The 21,887-nt window shown below is 38.7% G+C and overlaps 1 protein-coding gene across 1 annotated transcript in view; it reads right to left on the bottom strand.

Annotated features, from left to right (window-relative positions):
- The window catches only part of LOC115003977 (BCL-6 corepressor-like protein 1), a 141,997-nt gene extending 123,254 nt beyond the window's left edge, over positions 1–18,743 (bottom strand). The window contains exon 1 of the mRNA XM_029425918.1: positions 18,588–18,743. Coding sequence (XP_029281778.1) covers positions 18,588–18,743 — 156 coding nt within the window. The remainder of the gene's footprint in view (positions 1–18,587) is intronic.
- Between the last annotated feature and the right edge of the window lie 3,144 nt (positions 18,744–21,887).

The raw sequence follows: 21,887 nt of genomic DNA, 5'->3' as shown, positions 1-21,887 counted from the left end.
TGAAAAACAGAAAGTTTATATCCACCCAAATCATCTGTTTTATCGCCTGCTAGCTATTGTACAGAGAGAGGAAGACATGGCTCCATACTTTGGCTATGAGCTTACAACAATGCCAACTTCACTATTCAAGGACAATTTAATGCGTAAAACTATAAAGGCACAACTAGCTAAATCCCTAGGAAATGGTGTGCAACCGTGTGCGGAAAAGGTGCAAGCTATGCATGTTCTTGATGGCGGGGCCCTTATTTATTGAGTGAAATGGCAGAAGAAGGTGACATACAAAGACATAACGATACAATATGCCAACTATGTGCGTGCAAGGTATGGCGACTGTTGCATCGTGTTTGATGGCTACGAACAGGGTCCGTCAATCAAAGATCACGAGCACCAGCGAAGAGTTAGAAAAACATGTGCAGATATTCAGCTTAGTGAATCTACAAAGGCTCACGGTGACCAGCAAACCTTTCTCTCCAATGAAAAGAACAAAAGTCAGTTCATTGCGTTGCTGAGTTGATGCTTGGAAGCTGATGGTCAGATCGTGCACAGCAGTACTGGAGATGCTGACACAATGATAGTGGAATGTGCCCTTCAATTTACAAGACAAGGAAGGGAAGTAAATGTAGTAGCAGATGACACGGATGTACTTGTCCTCTTGATGCACCACTGGAACCAGAACATACAAGCTCACGAGCAATGACCTGGATCCGATGCAATGGGGTTGGAAACTTGCTGATACCATACTAGCACCAGTCCTGACAGACTTGGATGCAGCACCAGAGACCTTACTGAAGTTTGTCAGATGTAAATGTAAACTTTCTGCCAGAAATCCATGTGGCAATAACAGTTGATATTGTCGTAAACATGGACTGAAATGTGTAACAGCCTGTGGAGTCTGTTGTCAAAATGACGAGGAGGTTACCCTTAACGATGAAGACAATGTTGACACTAATGAAGAAATCGTGTTTCAATAGTTAATTAAAAGTAAACTTACATACATGCCCATTGCACACTTATACAATTTTGAGAGGACTCTACCATTGCCGGGGGGTAGGGGTGGGGGGATTGTGCTTATACCAGAGGTAATGCGGTAATGACCATTATAGTTCATAGTAAAGTAACAATTTTCAGCAACTTAGACTTTGCATTTTCTACAATGAAGGTGAATAAACCGTCAAAAGCCATAAAATCCTTACGTTTTTACCTTTTCCATACAAAAACATGCAAAAATGTTCAAAAATATTCAAACACTCATAAAACATTTTCCCCAAAGGGGATTTTTGCAGATTTTGGATATGTTGTTCTATGGCACATTTGGCTTATGGGGTGTAAAAATCATCTTTATACCATTTTTTTTCCCGGGTCAAAATGCCCAAAGACCAGACCAATATTACACATGAAGCACGCTCAGCATTCATTTGGAGTCATGTATCTAACTACCAAACAAATGTTCAATATTCACTCTTTTAGCTCTGGTTCTTTATATCTCTGCTCTTCACTGCTGGGCAGGAAGTGTACAGTGGCTTTATCAGACTGAAACAGCTGACTGCTGCTGCTGGAGTCTAGGTTGAGGAGAGGTGTGAGACCACCAAAACAGAAATGTTCCCGGTCGGGAAACAAATCAGTGACCTGAAAAATGCTAAAAGTTTTGAAAAAAATCTTTACAAATCGAAGAAATCTGAAAATGAAGGTATATGTTAAGAAAGTCCAAGAGAGTTGATATGGGTACAATATGATCTTTTTCTCTGCAATGATGGTCCTGTCACTCAGCTCCTTAGCAACGAGTTACTAAGCCAGAAGCATATTTTAAAATGATGCATTTTCATCAGTTGACACCAATGAATGATATCCATTACAATGGAAGTAAGAAAGCACACGTTTGAAAACAAAATGTGCCCAGCCAGACACACAGTGTTCTTGTAATATTGAAATGAATGATTAACAAGAAGAGAAGGAGAATGCTAATAATGGTGGAATGCATATGTGGTGGAACATTAACGTGACAGTTGCCAAAGTCACTGTGCAGATAACTTGTCTGAGCTCCTGGATTTGCAGTTGAAATGTGAAAAGAAAAAGCTGTCCATCCCACAGTCAACGGGACGAGTACTGTATAGAGGCTGTCAGGCAGAAAGGCTGGCCACGCTTCAATTGTTTCGGTCACAATCAGCATTTGGCAGTCACAAATGCAAAAAGCATGACCAGACAACCTGAGCAAGGACAGCAGACTGAGCTTCAACTTCTTAACCAAACTAAGAGTTGTAGTGAAGTATTCCTCATTATTAACCTTCACAAAAACTAAAAACTAAATATGTTGGATGAAGGAGGTTAAGTGCTCTTGGAAGAGCTTTTATTCAGTCACATTTGTTTTGTTAGCTACATTTGCCAATGATTGTTTTGAGCCTTTGTTTGTCATCGCCAGGAGGAACCCGCTGGGTCTTTTGGAACAAGCCCCAGTTATGTAAAGATGTTTGGATGAGCGCCTCCGTCGACACCTCAGCCGAGCTGGCAGCACATACAGTAGCTGTGCTGGAGTGGGTCAGCGGTACAGATATACTGTCTCCAGAAAGATCTGTCAGCGCCTCCTCAGGCGAGCCTGTGCTACAGCTGCTGAAGACCTACCGGCCCCATCTCAGATGACACTGACAAGCAGCAAATGAAAAAACGCAGTATTGGATGACAAATAGAAAAGTATCAAATAAGTAAAGCTATTAGTGAAGGCCTCTGCCCTTGTGCACAGATACATACACTGCCCATGCAGTGAATGTATGTACCCTTCAAATGTATATTACCAAAAGTAGATACTCCACAGTGCTGCCGTGATGAAGGCTGTGGATGGTTACAGGTTAACTCGTAAAAAAAGTAATCATTTTTCCAAAGACATTGTTGAACTGCTCGCCGACGGCCATTTGCTTCTCACTCCTCAGTGAGATGTCTGAAAAGCTACTACATAGATTGTCATGGGTATTCATGACGATGACTCATAATGATGTTTGTGGTTCTTTGACCTTTCCACTAGTGCCACCCTCAGGTTACATTTCTACATAGATAAACACTCTCCTTGAAACGTATAATTACGGTTATTTAAAAATAAATAAAAGGATTGATTTGAGCAGGCAGGAACAGTACAGTTCTGAGTGGCAGTTTAATTAATGGTCCCAACTCAGAGGTACAATCTGAAAGTTAGATGATCAGCATATGAACATATGAATTACATATTAAATACATGTATGTGTCTGGCACAATAAAATTAAAGTTGTAGCCTTTTGAACTTGTTTTTAAGAGCTACTTGATCCACATTCTAGAGGATGAGATGAGACAGTACGTAGATTGATACGCTGAAATGATTAACAGACACAACGAGATTGTTTCTGTAGAGAAAACTCAATATGTTGGTATTATTGAACTACAAAAGCACAGCGTCCACCCTGGACGAGCAAAGTGAGTGGTGCTTCTTTCACCAGGCAGTTTGCAGCTTTATCATTTATTATGTTTTTATTAGATTTTATAAGAGACCTTGGATTTAGCAAATTCACATATTTTATCAACCTGGAATACAATCCCAAATGAAATGTGAAACACAAATGTATGTATATATATACACACACACACACACACACACACACACACACTATATTGTTATATACTAATTTGATTCCAATGACCACTTGGTCATTCCAAAGGACACATTTTATATTTGATATGTAAAAGTCAGCATGGCGATGACTTCACTACGTTGTTCTTTACTACAGTAGTAAACAAAGTTTGGTTGTAGAGTTCCAGAAAAATTAAATGAGAATCATATTTATCTACAGCTCAGCCTGCACAATTAACATTTTTGGCAGCCATTGTTTTCAGTCCCTTTTTGACTGTCCGAACAGGTGCTGAAGATCTAAAGGAACTACAGTAACTTCAGCAGCAGCAAGACAAGAAGCATGAACACTGTCTCTTTGGAAAATAATAATTCATTAAGGACTTCAGAATAATAAAGCAGTGAAGGAGAAAACAATATCTGCTGGAATGCTTAATGTATTTATAATACTAAATCATTATATCAAAACTATGACATGTAGACGCATTCTTAAAAACACAATCCATAATTATGATGTTGACAAATGCATCTAACAATAAACAAAATAGAAAACACTTTTTATTGATACAATATCATACAAGATCACCTTGTGAGCGTTGCTTTTTTTCTTGTATTCTAAACTTCTCACTCTAGCATACCATGGCAAGCATAACATTAAAATGCAAAAAACACAATTCAAATTCATCTGCCAAGTGCCAACAGTTTCAAGACATATACTCCATCAGTGACACACCTGGAAACAGGCCGTCAAGTATATTTGACTGCGTGTCTGCAGCCATGCCGGGCTCAGATGTGATTCCACTTACAGGATATACAGTAGAGTACTTAGAGCAGTAAAAGAGACATGTTCATAGAAAATCAAACTGACATGTTGACTTCCTCTCCAGGATCTCAGAGACTAGTGGCCTTTTGATCTTTACATCTGCTACAGTACTACAGGAGCACATGTAGTTCACCCTGATCTCATGTTGACGATTCTCCAGAGTGCAAAACTCCATCAAAGTGCACTACAGGGAAGTGCTGCAATCTGCCAGGCATGATGTAAGCATAGCATACTAGGTGTAATATGGATGAAATACATGTCAAAAGTTCAGTCAAAACAATGGTATAGATAAAGTGATCCATATTTGAAATAAATGTAGATGTTTGTTTGTGAGATAACAAATGAAAGTGTTGTTAACATTGAGTTGATGCATCATTATAGTATTTCTGATTTTTATTTTCTAATTTTCAAAAAATTGGTAGTTTTGCCAAGGCCAGCGATTCATCACTACTGGACATGGTTTTAATTGGTTTACATGGTTTCCCCCATGTGATTTAGAGGAGCTGTTATGTTTAGCCAATTCAGCTCAATTAATGCGATGTTCTCCCCGTGAGCAATTTTCTTATTTTCTATCAAAAAAAAAAAAGAATTACATTTATATTCCCATGTACTAAAATAAGTAGTTCAATGTGGGACCACAAAGTGCAGCAAGAGTCAGTTCCTTTTCTCAGGAGTGGGGGAGACCAAAGTTCTCAAGAGAAGGAATATTGCACTTCCATTCATCAGGTGGACACACAACACAATATACACAATATAACACAAACTAAATGACTGATCATGTTGCGCTGTGTCTGCTGGAAGAGTTGTGTTAACCCAATATTCTCCGTCATTGAGATTGTTTTAAAGAATGATGGAAAGATCTGAAGTCTGCCCGTCATTTTGACGGATTAAACATTGACTGTCGGGGCTCTCTGGTAACTTTAAGTAGTTCATAGCGCGTCTCCTCTCCGTGAGGAGCAGCGGTGCTGCTGGTGCAGGAGGAGCGCATGCTGCAGGAACAGTAAGTCAAATTCCACGTTGCCGAACATTAACCAGGCATACGTATGGCATATTACGTAATTATTCACCATAAATACTTTGAATGAGTACTTGCCATCATTGTGGCATGAGCCGTTTTCTACCCACAGAAATGATAGATGATAGAAATGATCTCACTATGATCCATCTTCAGATAGTCCGATATGACAACATATGTATACTGATACAGCTGATATCTGGTATAAAACAAACACAAAATGCCCGTGGATCAGAGTGGTATGCTGGTGTTCATAACGGCTAATGCCACAATGATAGCAACAGGTACGCCTTCAAAGTACGGTGAATAATAAATAACATGTATGACGGTGGAACACGGGCGGCATACCATCAGCCACTACTCGATCTCTCCGTCAATCGCATTCCTCTCGATAAAGAGCTTTTTAAAGTAAATCTCACATTCAAAGAGTCTTTCTAACTTCTGATCACTTCCTTGGGAGAAATGTTTCCTGACTGCTCTGACTTCCTTCAGTCTGCGGTGGAAGCGGTGTGGCAGCAGAGCGCTGCGGGTTAGCCTTCAGATCAATATGTCGTCTCTTCGAAGCAAAGACACACGGACTACTTCTATAAAATGGCATTATTCATATTTGCCTGTTTAGGCACAATGTTTGCAGTGTTTTTAGATGCCATCACTGACATCTGCTTCGTGTGTGTTGACATGAAAAGTGACGCACAGTCAGTGTCTCTGTTCTCCATTATAAATATGCCTTTTTATCATAAAAATAAAAAGCGGGTAATAATGAGACAATGAGAAAGTCTAACGCAACTACTGGTTTCCACACTTGGGCTGGGATATAAAACAACGTGTTTGAGCCAATAGAAATGTCACTTTATGTACCAATCTGCAAGGGCTCCACAGCGTCCACAGTCCCTCCAGAGGGAAGACGTTTGGAGTCAGCATTAGGGGAAAAATCCGTGGATCATTGCACTTTGGTTACAATGCAGAACTAACACTAACTACCGTCTCAGCTGGTGCTGCATCAGTATTCAAAATCCCTCAAGGAATAGTAGAGAAACCTATAAAACCACTTGCACCATCTCACCCACTGTGCAGTCTCATTCAGCTGCAACCGTAACATTGTTGGCACACGACACACTGTTTCACCTCTCACGATAACAATCCATGTATTCATGGGCTTGACTACCATCATAGTATTGCTCACCATTTAAAGGTTGTCCTTTGCACGACATTAGAGATTGTATTTATTAGTAGTACATTTGAAAAGTTCTCTTATCAATGAGAGTCGTTAGTAAATCATTTTGAGACATTCCATCATGACAGGTAAAACAGCATGGGATCAAATCCTAATGGCTTATGTGGATAAGAGCCAATATCAAATTGCATGCATTTCTAATGTGCCAAATATGGCTCACCTACACTGACTGTGTGCTCCTCACATGAAGGACGGTATGATGAGCTTACTGAAATGTGTTTTTTGTCAGAATTAATTTCAAGGATAAGGCTGCAGTTTTTTCCTATTATCAACAGATCTCATGAACAATACAACCCCCCCGTGTTTGCTAGCCGCGGTCTTGTTACGACCACTGGACACTGTGTGAAGGAGAACACTATACTGTACTCTGTGGAGTAGATGGCACTATATATTTCCTGCTTCCAGTAAGCGGCGCTATGACTTTGGCCCAATATTTCTGTATAGATGTCATCAGGCCTGGATTCTAATCAAGCAGCTATGAGCAGATCGGACAATGTACAGTGATGTTACAACAACTTCCTGGTTCATGGTGAAGAACGCCACATCGCGGTGCATGTCTTTAGACTTCAGTGACCAAGTTTGCGGTGGATCTAATCAACTTTTTAGGAGTAGTTACATAATAATAATAGTGAATATTTCCTTTTGTCAGTAGGTGGCGCTGTGGTATGTGAAATGTGGAGCAGATCGGGCAAAGAACAGTGACGTTACAACAGCTTCCTGTTTCATGGCGAGGAACGACACAACTTTTCGAAAGCTTCGCAATTTATTATCCCACATGTCCAGTCAAACTGACCAAACCTGAAGCGAATATATGGAGGAGTTTAGAAAAGTTTGACACATGTAAATCGTCTAAAATGTTGTGTTGTCCTTTGAACTATGACGTCATCGTTTGAGGTATTAACTATTCCTTCGCAATTTAGTCACATTAGTCGTCGCATTACTCCAACCAAAATTGTTCGTGAGTTTTGGAGAATTCCGAGGGGCCAAAGTGGGTAGAAGTAGCTAGCGGTGCTACACAGCCTGTGTGCCATAATGATGCCCAATCGCAACATCGAATCATAAAACTACCAGTTAAAGTTAATGCATCAAAAATGTGTTCTTTATTTATTTTATATTTATATTTATATATATATATATATATATATAGTCTCCTAAACGAGGCCTACGATCCTAACAAATCTCATGAACATCAACCATGGTGTGTGTTAGGGGGCGCTAGAAAGCTCGTTGGCCACACCCAAACTTAGTCATTGCAGAACTTTGCAATTTGCGCCGGTCCTGATGTCTGTACCAACCTATGTGAGTTTTCGAGCATCCCAAGCCGCTCAGAAATACGTTCAAAGAGCAGCAAAAATGATTATCTCTACAAAAACCAATAGGTTTCATTGTGCGCGCACATGAAAAAAGTGCCCAACGATGGCGGTCAAAATAAGTTTAGTTCAAGTTAAAGCCTTTTATTGTCATTATACAAAAAGTACAACGAGATTCAGAGTGCAACCTGGGGGTCTGCCTGCTTCTGATTATTGCCTATAGTTTGACCTTTTTTTTAGCATTTCATCCGCAATCTGAGATTTCCGAAATTATTTTGGCGAGTACATTATTATGACAACCAATAGAAGCGGTGACCCTGGTAACTGAAATAAAACCCAAATTGTAAACTGTGGTGTTCCTTTAATTAACAGTCTGGGCCCGGCTGGAGAATAACACCATTATGGTCATTTCTAACTGATCTGTGGGCTATTAGACAAGTCAGCAGGGTGGAGTGCATGGAGCATCGTTTCATTACAAGTTAGGTCTTAAAACAGTCCATCGGTAAGCAGGAGGTTCACTACTGCACCTTTGCCCGACACTCTGCTTTATTTAAGAAAGTTTGATCCAGTGATTCTTTTTTTTGCCCTCACATTGTGAAATGAATAATCATATGTAACACACTTCTGATTCACTTGTCAATTTTAATGCACAAACAGAATCTAGAATGGGCTCTTGCTGCCAGTTTTTACCCCGGAGGACTCGGCCAGACGAGTGGGAAGTGATGAGAGAAACCAAACAGCAATGTCCCTGAAATGATTTCAAACACACAAAGTAGATATGGCTCTCTCATGTTCGGAGCTGAAGGAAGTACGATGTTCCAAGAAATACAAATGAAGGATGGACTCTTTTTTTTATCTGCACAAATTGGCATTTAATTGCATCATATCACCTGCACAGTAAATTAAACAGATTCATAGAGAATCAATATGATGTTGTTCAATTACACAAGTATTCTCTTACACAAATACATTTGTGTACTGATAATTACTGTAGGTATAAGGGAAATAAATGAAACGCATGAGTGTTTTTAAAAAGGGAGCTATGAAAGCTAGAGAATGACATTTTCTTTTTTCTGCCATAAAAACTATTCATAATCCGAATTGATTTGTTGGCCACCCGGGGGCAGTATAACAAGCTGTAAACACAACATTGACATAGTATCACCATATATTGTTGCCTAAACAGTTGCCTATTTACACAGCCATTAGACACAGAGCAAGATTAGCATTCATTTGGAATCATGTTTTTGTCCACTTGATGAATGTTAGTCCAGCTCTCGTAAGTCTAACTTTACCTCTGTTCTCTGCCAACTCCCGAGTAAAGTGGCTCTTTAGCTGCTACATGCTCTGCTTTGTTCAACATATATTTCCTAACTACAGTATGTGTGCCGTTTGGTGCTGGACAGGTAGCGTACAGTGGGTTTATCAATGCTTTCTTGTTGAAAAGAGCTGCCTGTAGCTGCTGGAAACCAGGTTGGTGAGAACCATGAGACTCAACCAAAACAGTAAAGTTGAGGTTAAAGCTGAAAGACGCTACAAAGCTCTGTAGAACTGAGCAGAACAGAAGAGTCAGGTTTTTTGTGGGTCCATTACTACTCATTTTAAAAATGCAAACATGGATTAGTGCAGCTTTAAAACCCAGCTATTTCCTGAAAGGGAAACAAAAGTGAGCACTGCATGTTAACGTTAAGGGTGCTAATACAAAACATTAGAATGGCTTGCACAAACATTAATTGTAGACATTGAAATTTGCATGGATAATTCAGTAACTGCAATACAGATAATAGTCTAAACACTGGAGTCATGTCTGAAACAGATAAATGTATAGAGGTTTTACATTCACAATTCATAGATGTTCATACTGTATAAAGAATGTGGTCCCAATCTCTCCCTTTTCCCTCTCAACACCAAACACACATCAGAGCAACGGGAAACATGAACCACAACATCAGTGGGCCACATTTGCTGGATCTAAGAGAACACACTTTTAATTTAGAACTATGGTAAATTAATGTGATTGTAAAATTGAAATGGCAGTAAAATAACTAATTATAGTAATGAGAGAACATATATTTTAATACATATTGTCTTTTTCTAAAGTACCCCATTAAGCAAGAGCCCAGTGTGTGGGGGCAGAGGGTGGGCAGTAAACCATCAATGTCTAAAGCGCATGAACATGTCATTTCATCAGACACAGAGCTGAGGCAGAGCCAGTGTCCGCTGCACACACCGTGTCAAACCACTGGAAAATCACACTGCAGCCGTCATTCGCCAAACGACCAATCCTGCTTAATTTAAATACATGCTTTCTGACAACCTAATTAGACCGGGGCTCTATAATTCTCACTAATTGTCAGTGTGTGAAAGATCAGGCAGGAAATCCAAAGATCACAATGAAATCATACACTCGGGGGCAAATTCACAAAGAATGGATTGCAGCTGCACATAGCTCCATGAAATGTGCATCATTTACAGCTATCTGCCTCGTCTCAAGGTCCATTTCACAATAGATATTATGCTAATGATATTACAGTGCGAACGTGGACATAACGTTTTCTTTTATTAAATAAACTAAACGCTTATGCTATTGATATAATTTATGTGCATGTTTCAGTTTGTAATGTCTACTTTACGCATTCACATTCTCTCCCTCGCTCTGTTTTGCGAAGGGCGGGGCTTCGCAGCTGACACACACACATGCGCACACACCTACAGAGCAGATGAAGGGAAGGGCGAACTAAATAGAAACCACGCAATCCCCCCCCCCTTCGACGGTGAGCACTCCTCCAAAGCAGTTAACCTAGGGGAAACACTGGGGCTCATTTAACACGGGAGGGTGAAATAAAACTTCGTTAATAAGGAAACTTTTTGACAGATTTGCAGAATATTTTGAGTTCATTCAATACTTACGCGATCCCACCACAGCAGAAACATTAATTGTGTCTCCATTAAGAGAGCTGCATTGCACATTTACGCACGAGGCACCTTTTTTATCATGTATTTACAAAAATTATATTTAGCAGAGCCTTTTTTTGATGACACAACTGTACTTGCATCCTATCTCTGTGTCCCAAAATGTTGTGTTGAGTTTGAGCAGACCCCTCTTATAAATGCGCTTCCACCACCAACTCTTCAACTCTTTGTGAATTGGACTGTTTTTGCAATAAGGCTCATTTGAATAGAAAGTGACATAGGATATTTTGCTCTAAATTTCTGCATATTACCTCATTTAGATCTGAGCAAACAGCACAGCAGCAGGGAGTATTACACACTTTCTTTGTGTCTTATTTGAACAGGTTTAGCAGTCGCAAAGGCCGGCAATTATTTTTTTGAATTTTTATTTTAAAGTATTAGAACAAAACAATTAAAATACAAATTTAGAAAAGGCTGGGTTTTTTAATGCTCCATCGCCAGGATATGATTCAGATATATGTTATTATTATTATTATTATTATTATTATTATTATTTATTCTATTGTTTTTGTTTGTTTGCAATACGTTATTCTATTTATATGTATTTTCTTAATAATTAAAAGGTAACACCAGATTATATCAACCCAAGAACTCTTACATTTGTCTGATCATGTTATCAATAGCCAAATACCTTTACACTAAATAATGGTTTAATTAATGGGAATGTATTGTCTGTACAATACTATACACGTTTGTAGGCGATAAAAAGAAGCATGCGTAATGTACTTCAGTACTACTAATTTACTAGATACTGTAAATATAAACTGGTTTATACATAACTTTTGGTTTTTAAATTTAAATGTTATTTAAAAAAAACTATTTATTTTTATGTATTTTCCAGAATATATTATTTACACTATTTACACTTATTAATAGTTTATATTATTTTATTATCATTTCACTACATATTTATCTAGTAAGTAAGTAAGGAAATACAACATATTTCCTTTTATATCCTTATTTTGTCCTTTTCTAATAAGAAATAAAACAAGCAATCAAAGATACACATTCTCCAATTTTACAACATGTACATGACAAAGAAATGCACTGTACGTACAAATACACCATACATACTCAAATCTCTGTCAGAGGTTGAGTTGCATTGTGGGTAATGTGGGCACCAGGTTTTAACAATGAAGAAAAATGTGTGGAATAAAAAGTATATTTCTGCTGCTTCCATATTTTCCATTCATATCCATCCATATTATACAAGTGATGCTGGGTTGGGTACTCTTCTAATGCCTGATGTAAGGTCTATGGAATATCACCTATGTATTACTTTGTTGCGCTTACAGTTTGCTAGTCCATACATTTGTCATTAGTTATTACAATTTAAAAAATCACCTACATTATGTTTTTGATAAATCATATTTTCACCATCCCTTGCTGTCCCTGAACGCCTCTTCTTTTAATGAGTGCATGAAACACAACGTGGGACAATAACAGTGTGTGACTGCACTAATGAGTTTGGCTGAGTGTTGTTCATTACTGTAGTTCTAATCCCAACCTCTCTCTGTAATAAGAGAGGGAGGCTCACTGTTCATCCAAAAAGAAAAGTCATCAACAAAATGGCCGTACACAGTATTAACTCAAATAAAAAGGAGATTCCAGATTGCAAAACAATTGCAGCACACCAGGACTGACCAGTGAATAAAAGTATTACTGCATTAAGGAATTATGGTCACATCCCCGAAAACGGTCCCTGACATTCAACGGAGCTAAAACTGGAAGCATTGTGCTAAATCCTATTAGCTTCTGTTCAATGCTAATCCATGAAACCAATAACCAGCTATTACAAATTCAGAAATAAATCGGCCTGAAAAAGATGCACCAATAAAACGTCCTGCCTGACATGTTCATTTGGAGGCCACTGTATCTCAAAGAGATGTCAAAGACAGGGTCAGCAGCCATAGAGATATAAAGAATAATGAGGGATTCTGAACAGCTCTGTAATTCACAACAGTTAGTAGGTAGCCTATAGGTAACTGTTCCATCTGTAAACTCTAATTAGAGTGATGATGTGCACTATCAATTACACACGGCAGATGGTTAAATCATTTCACAACAAGCACCAGACTGTTGCAAAAATAACCACAGAAAACTCTGTGTTTGTGATGTGCACATCAGACTACTCTGTTATGATTCATTATTCTACATAGTTTTTATTAAAAAGACTGACACACATTTCCATGAAAAATTAAGGATCACTTTAATATCCCAATATTGCAAATTACAAATTTGCCTCAGGGGGATACAGTCTGTAAAGCATACGCCAGTGTCTGTCCTTACAGTGGAGAAACTCCACAATCAATTAGGAAAACAATGGAGAAAACCTCAGGGAGAGTAACTGAGAAGGAATCCCTCTCAGAGGACGGACATACGTGTAGAAGATGTTGTGTGTACAAAATAAACAACATTATAAAATTACAACATAGAAAATCCATAATGAACATATATGAAAAAGATTGATTTGGGAGGATGTCAAACAGCTTTCAGGCGCCACCAAAAATAATAACTTGGGTGTCAAGAGGGACAACTGCAACAGCGCAGCCACGACTTATTATCCAGCAGTCTCGGGCAGTCTAAGCCCATAGCAGCTTGACTAGGGCCTTGGTTTAAGGCAAGCCTGAGCCAGCCCTAACTATAAGCTTTATCAAATAGGAAATTCCTAGGCCTAGTCCTAAATGTGGAGAGGGTGTCTGCCTCCTGAACACAAACTGGGAACTGGTTCCACAGGAGAGGCGCTTGATAGCTGAAGGCTCTGGTTCCCCTTTTAGAGACTCTAGGAACCAAAAGGAACCCTTACTACTGTGAGCGCAATGCTCAAGTGGGATTATAAGGTACTATGAGCTCTTTAAGATAAGATGGAGCCTGACCATTAAGGGCTTTGTAGGTCAGGAGAAGGATTTTTAATTATATTCTGGATTTTACTCAAAGCCAGTACAGAGCAGCTAAAATGAGAGGAATATGATCTTGTTTCCCAGTTTTTGTCAATACACGTACTGCAGCATTCTGGATTAACTGGAGAGCCATAAGGGATTTTTTACGACAGCCTGATAATGAAGAATTACAATAATCTATCCTAGAAGTGACAAATGCATGGACTAGGGTTTCTGCATCGTTTTGAGACAGGATGTGCCTGATTTTTTCAATCTTATGTAGATGAAAGAAGGCAGTCCTTGAGATTTGTTTTATGTGAGAGTTAAAGGACAGATGCTGATCAAAGATAACGCAGAGATTCCTTACAGTGGTGCTGGACGCAAGGGTAATGCCATCCAGGGTAACTATATATTTAGATAATGCATTTCGGAGTTGTTTGGGGTTGAGGACAATAACTTCAGTTTTGTATGTGTTTAACATCAGAAAATTGCAGGTTATCCCTGTTTTATTGTCCTTAAGGCATGCTTTAAGTTTAGCTAATTGATTGGTTTCATCTGGCTTGACCAATAGATATAATAGGGTATCTTCTGAATAACATGGAAAGTTTATGTTAAGTGTTTCTTAAAACTATTGCCTAAATGAAGCATATATAAAAGGTGAAAAGAATAGGTCTGAGTACAGAACCTTGCGGGACTCCATGACTCACTTTGGCTTGTATGGATAATTCATCGTTAGTTAACATGTACAAACCAAAACCATCATGTCTTCATCCAAAAACATTGGCATATCTTTAAGTTGATATGGTGAAAGTATTTACAAACGTTTGTTGTTTATTTTCACATCCACCAGTTATGGAACAATGTTATTCATTTACTCATGTTTCTGGCCATCAGATGAATGTAAGTGGATAATTCACTTTTCTTTTAGTTCTGTTTATAATTTCTACCAACTCCTGAGGAAAATATCAGACTCTTTATCTGCTAGCAGTAGGTTTTTAGAGCTGACGTCTGAAAACAACTCAATGAGAGAAGTGAGAGTGAACCAAATCAGCAAAGTTGTGGACCAGTCAGCTAGACGATGAGCTGAAACTCACTTTAAAGCTCTGTAAAGAGGAAGGGAGCTGAAAATTCAGCCGATACATCTCCGTCAGTTAATACACAGAAACCCCTTTAAAATTATCATTGTTTTCACGTTGTCATTTGATACAGAAATTATAATGCTTTAATGAGACTGGTCAAAGCATCACCTGTTAATTTTAATTACAACACAGGAAGATGTATCCATGATGATCAACATGATGGGATAGAGGTTGTTAGGGTTACATTTGATCATGGTGTTCCCGGAAAAAAAAGACTGTTATTTTAATAACCTCATTTCATTTGTGGATTATTACCAAGATCATGTGCCAATATGAAGATGAAAGAGGCAACTATTTATTTTCTAGATCGTGAGAAATTGAATTTAATCGAATTGTATTCAAATCACTAACTGCAGTTGGGTAATGTATGGATCATTGTGTCGCACAATTAAAATTGTTCCCTGCAACCCACAGAAAACATGGTGATTGTTGCCTTCATCATGTCCAGAAACATGAATTCAACTTTAAAAGACTCATACGCTCTTGGCAATATATTTGAGCTGCTGTATTTATATTTACAACTTTGGATGTCGCACACGGTTTCCCAAAAATGACCATGGGTGTTTGCAGGTGTCATGTCCCCTCCCCTCCTGATTGGCCAGGTCTTTGGAAGCAAGGTTTTAATTTCTCTCAAGGAGTTTTATTTATTTATCGCAAATACTTTTCATATGAAGAACTGAGTGCAACATCATGAAAGCTTTCAAGGAGAGACTGTCTGAAAGTGTGTGCCATTATCCCCATTTGCACAATTAATTATGTCAACGCTGAAAAGAAATGCAAAAGACACAAAAGAGTTTTGGAAAGTGATTGAGGAGACAGTGGGGATGCAGCCAGGTGACTATTGCTGCATTTACCCTGCACTGTATGGCATGGCTCGGGACCCTTCTTTTTTGGTTTTCCATTGGCAAAAGTTGTGGAGAGTACCTGGTACATTTTTTGGTACCACCTCGGTTGAGGTCTAAGAGGTGGAGTTAAAACCCTGCAGAAGTACTGAGGTGCAGCAGGTAAGGACCCTGACCAATGATTGGTCAGAATTGTCACTAGAATCATCACTTGCGACACTCTGCACAGACCAGCCAATTCTAAATAAACAAGCTACCATCAATAGCAACTGCAATTTTTTTATTCACTCAGCCCTGATTTGAAAAACTCGCCGCACTGTTGTAAATCGACAAAGTGCAGACGTTCCTCTGCCTGGTTGCTGATGAAAGGACCCAACAAGATGACACGCTGTGTTTGTGTAGCGTTGACGATTATGTCACAGCATTTTCATACAGTGTTACTATGACAATCAGCTAAGTATCTTGCCTACATTAAGAGGGTACTATCTGCAGTAGAATACGAAACAGAAAGAAATACCTGGTACCAAAAGTGAGTCTAGTCGAGTGAATTCAAGCCGAGCTGTACCATGCAGTGGAAATTCGGCATTTGACCCCTCCTTTGAATGTGAAACTTAAAAACACATAGAAACTTGTGCCTTCAACTTTGTTGGATGTTACAACAAAGATCTTTTGAAGCAAATTGAAACCTGAAGTGTGATAAAGGTGCCCCTGTATAGCTAACATTAAACACTAGAACAACTGTATTAGCGATGACACCCATTCTGGACTTTAGAGGACTTTCAATGCCATTACAGCAGTATATAATGAGGAATTTATTCGTTCACAGGTTCCTCTGAGACACATGTACCTGCGCCCATTTCCCAGATGGGACAGAACGACCTTCTACTTACAGAACGGTCGGTTCGCCAGCAGGGCGCCATGCTACCTGCTACCCTACATACTGGAAATGTAAGATTAGTCTGCACCATTTAGTGTCTTCTGTAATGCATCAGAGGGGAGGTGATTGTGATGTTCATCTCTAGAGTCCCTGTGCCAGGGAGCAAAGTGATAATTCACATCTGAAGCCATTTTAACACATACTACATTACTAGGCTGGAAAGATTACTATGTCCGTCTTTGGGTCCAATGCACCAAGACAATTACAAAAGTAAGCCATGCATATCAGTCATAGGCTGGCTTGAAATAAAGCCCAGCCATCACTTCTCACATAATGCTTCCATATAACCTTGTTTGGGAAATTGGACAGTGGCAGTTATGTATTACTCATCACCTCTAACTCATTATAGCCTGATATCACCTTTCATTTATAAAAATCTCCATATTCTGTTTTGCTTCATAACACAATGATGAGTATGGGCAGGGTGGTCTTTGATGGCATTCATATTGCAATTAAAAATATATATTTTCTATTTGTTTATTTTGAGAGAGATGTGGGTTGTTACTAAATTTGAACTATGATAATTGATAGATATTAATAAAAAAAGGTGATCATTAATTTGTATAACAAACCAAACCAATGATAATAATTTTAATTATCACGTCATAAATGGTCACAATCTTAAACATGTGAAACAACAACAATTGCATTGCATGCATTTCAATAATAAAACTTAAAATGTAACTGTGGCAAAAAAGAAAGTTGGATAGGAGGCAATGACACACGGAATGAATGAGCTGCTGTAATCAAACATCTCCCTCCTAAACAACAGAACAACAAGTTATAACAAACCCGTCTGAGGTGAAGGCCCATTTCCCCCCAAAATACATATTTGCTGCCTATTTTTGAATGAACCTCCAAACGGTCTGCAAATTTAAAGCTCACATATGTTAAGGGTCCCAAAGTTAGTACCACAGCAACAATAGAGAATTCCGTAAAATACAAATAAAGTGCAGCAGCAATGAAGACACGGAGCAGTTTGTCATCCAAATTGCATCTTAATCAAATTGACAAAAAAAATGCACATAACCTTTCTCTGAGTGTCCGTTTCTATTTCAGTCCATCACTGTGGCTTAAGTGCAAAACATCCATAAACCTAATTTTCATAATATCTCCCAGAATACATTCACAGGTATAGCTCTCACATTTCTGGCATACATAAGAGTGTTCAACTTTCAGCAACATTCTACACATGATCACCTGTATAGGAGTGATTCAGGGCTTCTATATTATCAGAGTGCAAGTTCAGCAATATTAAACTGTATTTCAAGAAAATGGCTCATCTGCAATTCTTCACGATTTGCACACTTAATGTGGACACAGCTATCACTCAAAAAGAAAAAGAAAACATTTTCAATATAAACCCATAAGGCTACATTTAAACACATCACAGTAAATATACACCTTTAAACTACACACATTACATTATTAACATTTTACACTAACCAGTGCAGCTCTGTAACATCTAACGGTTGGGTGTTCAGCACTGAACAATATACCCATTTCCTTTAGCTATTTATACACATGTGAGACAAAATACAAATACTGTGTAAAGTAAATAAACCTAAAACCTGGCAACCTGCCTGTAAGACTAAACTCAGGTAATTAAAAAATGTCCCCACAGTTCGGCGACTCGCCTGCCTGCAAGACTATACTCAGGTAAAGAAAACACCCAAAATTGCGGTGTGGCGACAGAGACGTCTGAACTGGCCGACAGTGGCGGAAGATCAAAGAGTTTCTATAGTTCGACAGAACTGCTTAAAAAGATATCAAAATATATGTATAACACTCGCCCAAATAAAGCTCGGCTTAAAGAAGTTGACATTGATCATTTTCACCAACTACTAACCTGTAAAATGCAGATGGAGTGCAGCAGTGATGAAGACATTCCGTTCGTCATCCAGATCGCACCTGAGTAGTGGGCGGAGGTTCCCCCCTGAGACAACCCGGGGTGCAACTGCTCCTGTGTCAATAGTTCCACCTGGGTGCTGCTGGCATTTAACATCTCTTCACAATATATGAAAAGGGTTAAATTATGTGATTGTCATCTACATTAATAGGGATGATATTAGGCCTGGGAAATCTATGAAATTGACTTTTCAGTTTAATGAATTAAATGAACACAAAGGTGGTTAAACAGTTTTAAAGTGGGCCACATGTATATACAGGACTGTCTCAGAAAATTAGAATATTGTGATAAAGTTCTTTATTTTCTGTAATGCAATTAAAAAAACAAAAAAGTCATACATTCTGGATTCATTACAAATCAACTGAAATATTGCAAGCCTTTTATTATTTTAATATTGCTGATTATGGCATACAGCTTAAGAAAACTCAAATATCCTATCTCTAAATATTAGAATATCATGAAAAAGTATACTAGTAGGGTGTTCAACGAATCACTTGAATCGTCTAATTAACTCGAAACACCTGCAAGGGTTTCCTGAGCCTTGAAAAACACTCAGCTTGGTTCAGTAAACTAAATCACAAGTATGGGGAAGACTGCTGATCTGACTGCTGTCCTGAGGACCATCATTGACACCCTCCATCAGGAGGGTAAGACACAAAAAGAAATTTCTCAAAGAGCAAGCTGTTCACAGAGTGCAGTTTCAAAGCACATCCACAAAAAGTCTGTTGGAAGGGGGAAATGTGGCAGGAAACGCTGCACAACCAAGAGAGATGACCGCAGCCTTAACAGCATTGTGAAGAAGAGTCGCTTCCAGAATTTGGGGGAGCTTCAAAGACAGTGGACTGAAGCTGGAGTCCAGGTATCAAAAGCCACTGTTCACAGACGTGTCCGGGAAATGGGCTACAATAGCCGTATTCCCATGGTCAAGCCACTTCTGAACTCAAGACAACGGAAGAAGCGTCTGATTTGGGCTATGGAAAAGAAGCACTGGACAGTTGCAGAGTGGTCCAAAGTCCTCTTTTCAGACGAAAGCAAGTTTTGTATTTCATTTGGAAGTCAAGGCGCCAGAGTCTGGAGAAAGGCTGGAGAGGAGCAAAATCCAAGTTGCTTGAAATCCAGTGTGAAGTTCCCACAGTCAGCGATGGTTTGGGGAGCCATGTCAGCTGCTGGTGTTGGTCCACTGTGTTTCATCAAGCCCAGAGTAAATGCAGCTGTGTACCAAGAGATTTTAGAGCACTACATGCTTCCGTCTGCTGAAAAGCTCTATGGAGATGAGGAATTCATTTTCCAGCATGATCTGGCACCTGCCCACAGTGCCAAAACCACCAGTAACTGGTGTACTGACCATGGCATTACTGTCCTCGATTGGCCTGCCAATTCCCCTGACCTGAACCCCATAGAGAATATGTGGGGTATTGTGAAGAAGAAGCTGAAAGACACCAGACCCAACAATGCTAATGAGCTAAAGGCCGCTATTGAAGCATCCTGGGCATCCATAACACCTCAGCAATGCCACAGGCTGATTGCCTCCATGCCACGCCGCATTGATGCAGTAATCCGTGCAAAAGGATTCCCAACCAAGTACTGAGTGCATTAATGGACATTTTCAAATGTTTGATTTTGTTTTGCTGTTATAAATCTTTTTTTTTACTTGGTCTGAGGAACTATTCTAATTTTTTGAGATAGGATTTTTGAGTTTTTTTAAGCTGTAAGCCATAATCAGCAATATTAAAATAATAAAAGGCTTGCAATATTTCAGTTGATTTGTAATGAATCCAGAATGCATGACATTTTTGTTTTTTTAATTGCATTACAGAAAATAAAGAACTTTATCACAATATTCTAATTTTCTGAGACAGTCCTGTATACCAAACTGTTGAAGCGCTGCTTGTGCAGGCTGGAGACGGGGCCCTCTGACTCTTACAGACATCTGTATTTTTGATTAATTCATTTGGTTATGGTTAGGGTGAGTGATTTTGGTGAAGTTTGGGATAAAGAGCCTCATTATGTTTCAAAGTAATTGCTAACAACCAAATAATTATCTCCCCTCACATCTTTACGCAGTTAGAATTGATTACTATGTACAAACATTTCTTTAACTTTTTGTTTTTCTTGCAGTGATTGGTGAGGTGAGAAAGTAGGAGGGGTTTGAGCTTTTTTCTCAAGCCTTCTGTTTGTATTCTTTACACAACTTATTTTGTCACCTTTCGTGTGAATAACCAAGTGAAGGGAGGCATTGGGATGCAGCAAGAGGGAGGCTTTGATGTCAGGCTCCCTTCTCCGCATATACTGTATATGATGTCTAAATTATGCAACATGTAGCATTGATAATGAATAGGTAGAGCAATTCCCCATTTGAACAGAAAAGAGCACAGCACAACAGATCACAAATTATCAGCAGAAACAGTTCCCATCTCGTCTCCTCGGGGTGGCGACTCTCCCTGGACAGAACTGGGCTGTGTTTCACATCTCTGTGTTTCACGCCTCCGAGCAGTCAATGAGAGCCTCACTACAGCCTAATGAGGATTAATACCTTTCACAGAGGAAGCACATGGTAAAAATATCAGGACCCATGGGAAATGGACTAAATATGACAAGCCCAAAGACTTTTTGGCCCTTAAGGATTCCAAAGGTTTGCCAGTTGAGGAAGTGCTTGCAGAGATATATGTGAAAATATAGGAAATAACATGCTGTTACCTATAGCAACCTATTCAGAGTAATAAATAACGTACATAGATAAAATAAAGAGAAATAATTTAATAAAAGTACATTAATCCTAAAGTATTGCTCAGTATTGTAACTTAAATAACACTATGATTTGTGGTATTTTCAGCATGTCATAATTATCAGATGATAAATTAAATAATTTATTTCACTGAAATATATTAAATAGATATAACGCAAAAAACATGTTAAAATTAGCTTGTTTTATATTATTACATCAATATACACATGCAGTTCAACTGTATAGTTGCTAACATTCAGCTACACCTAATGTGGATCCTAATAAATGACAATTAAAATGAAAACAATAACATAGTACAACAAGAAAATACAAAGTGGTTCAATCCATAAAGACCTCCAAAATTATTGAAATGAATTAAAAACAAGCAGGGCACAGGAATTATTTTGTTTTTAGTAGACATTTAAGGAAAGTAAGGAGACTGTTTCAGGGTTTGGTGGCCCTGACACCAAAACTACAATAACAACATCAACAACTTATGTTGAAGGATGTAAAGT

The sequence above is a fragment of the Cottoperca gobio genome, chromosome 24, assembly GCF_900634415.1.
Source record: "Cottoperca gobio chromosome 24, fCotGob3.1, whole genome shotgun sequence".
Taxonomy (NCBI): domain Eukaryota; kingdom Metazoa; phylum Chordata; class Actinopteri; order Perciformes; family Bovichtidae; genus Cottoperca; species Cottoperca gobio.
This window is presented reverse-complemented; position numbering and strand designations above follow the sequence as displayed.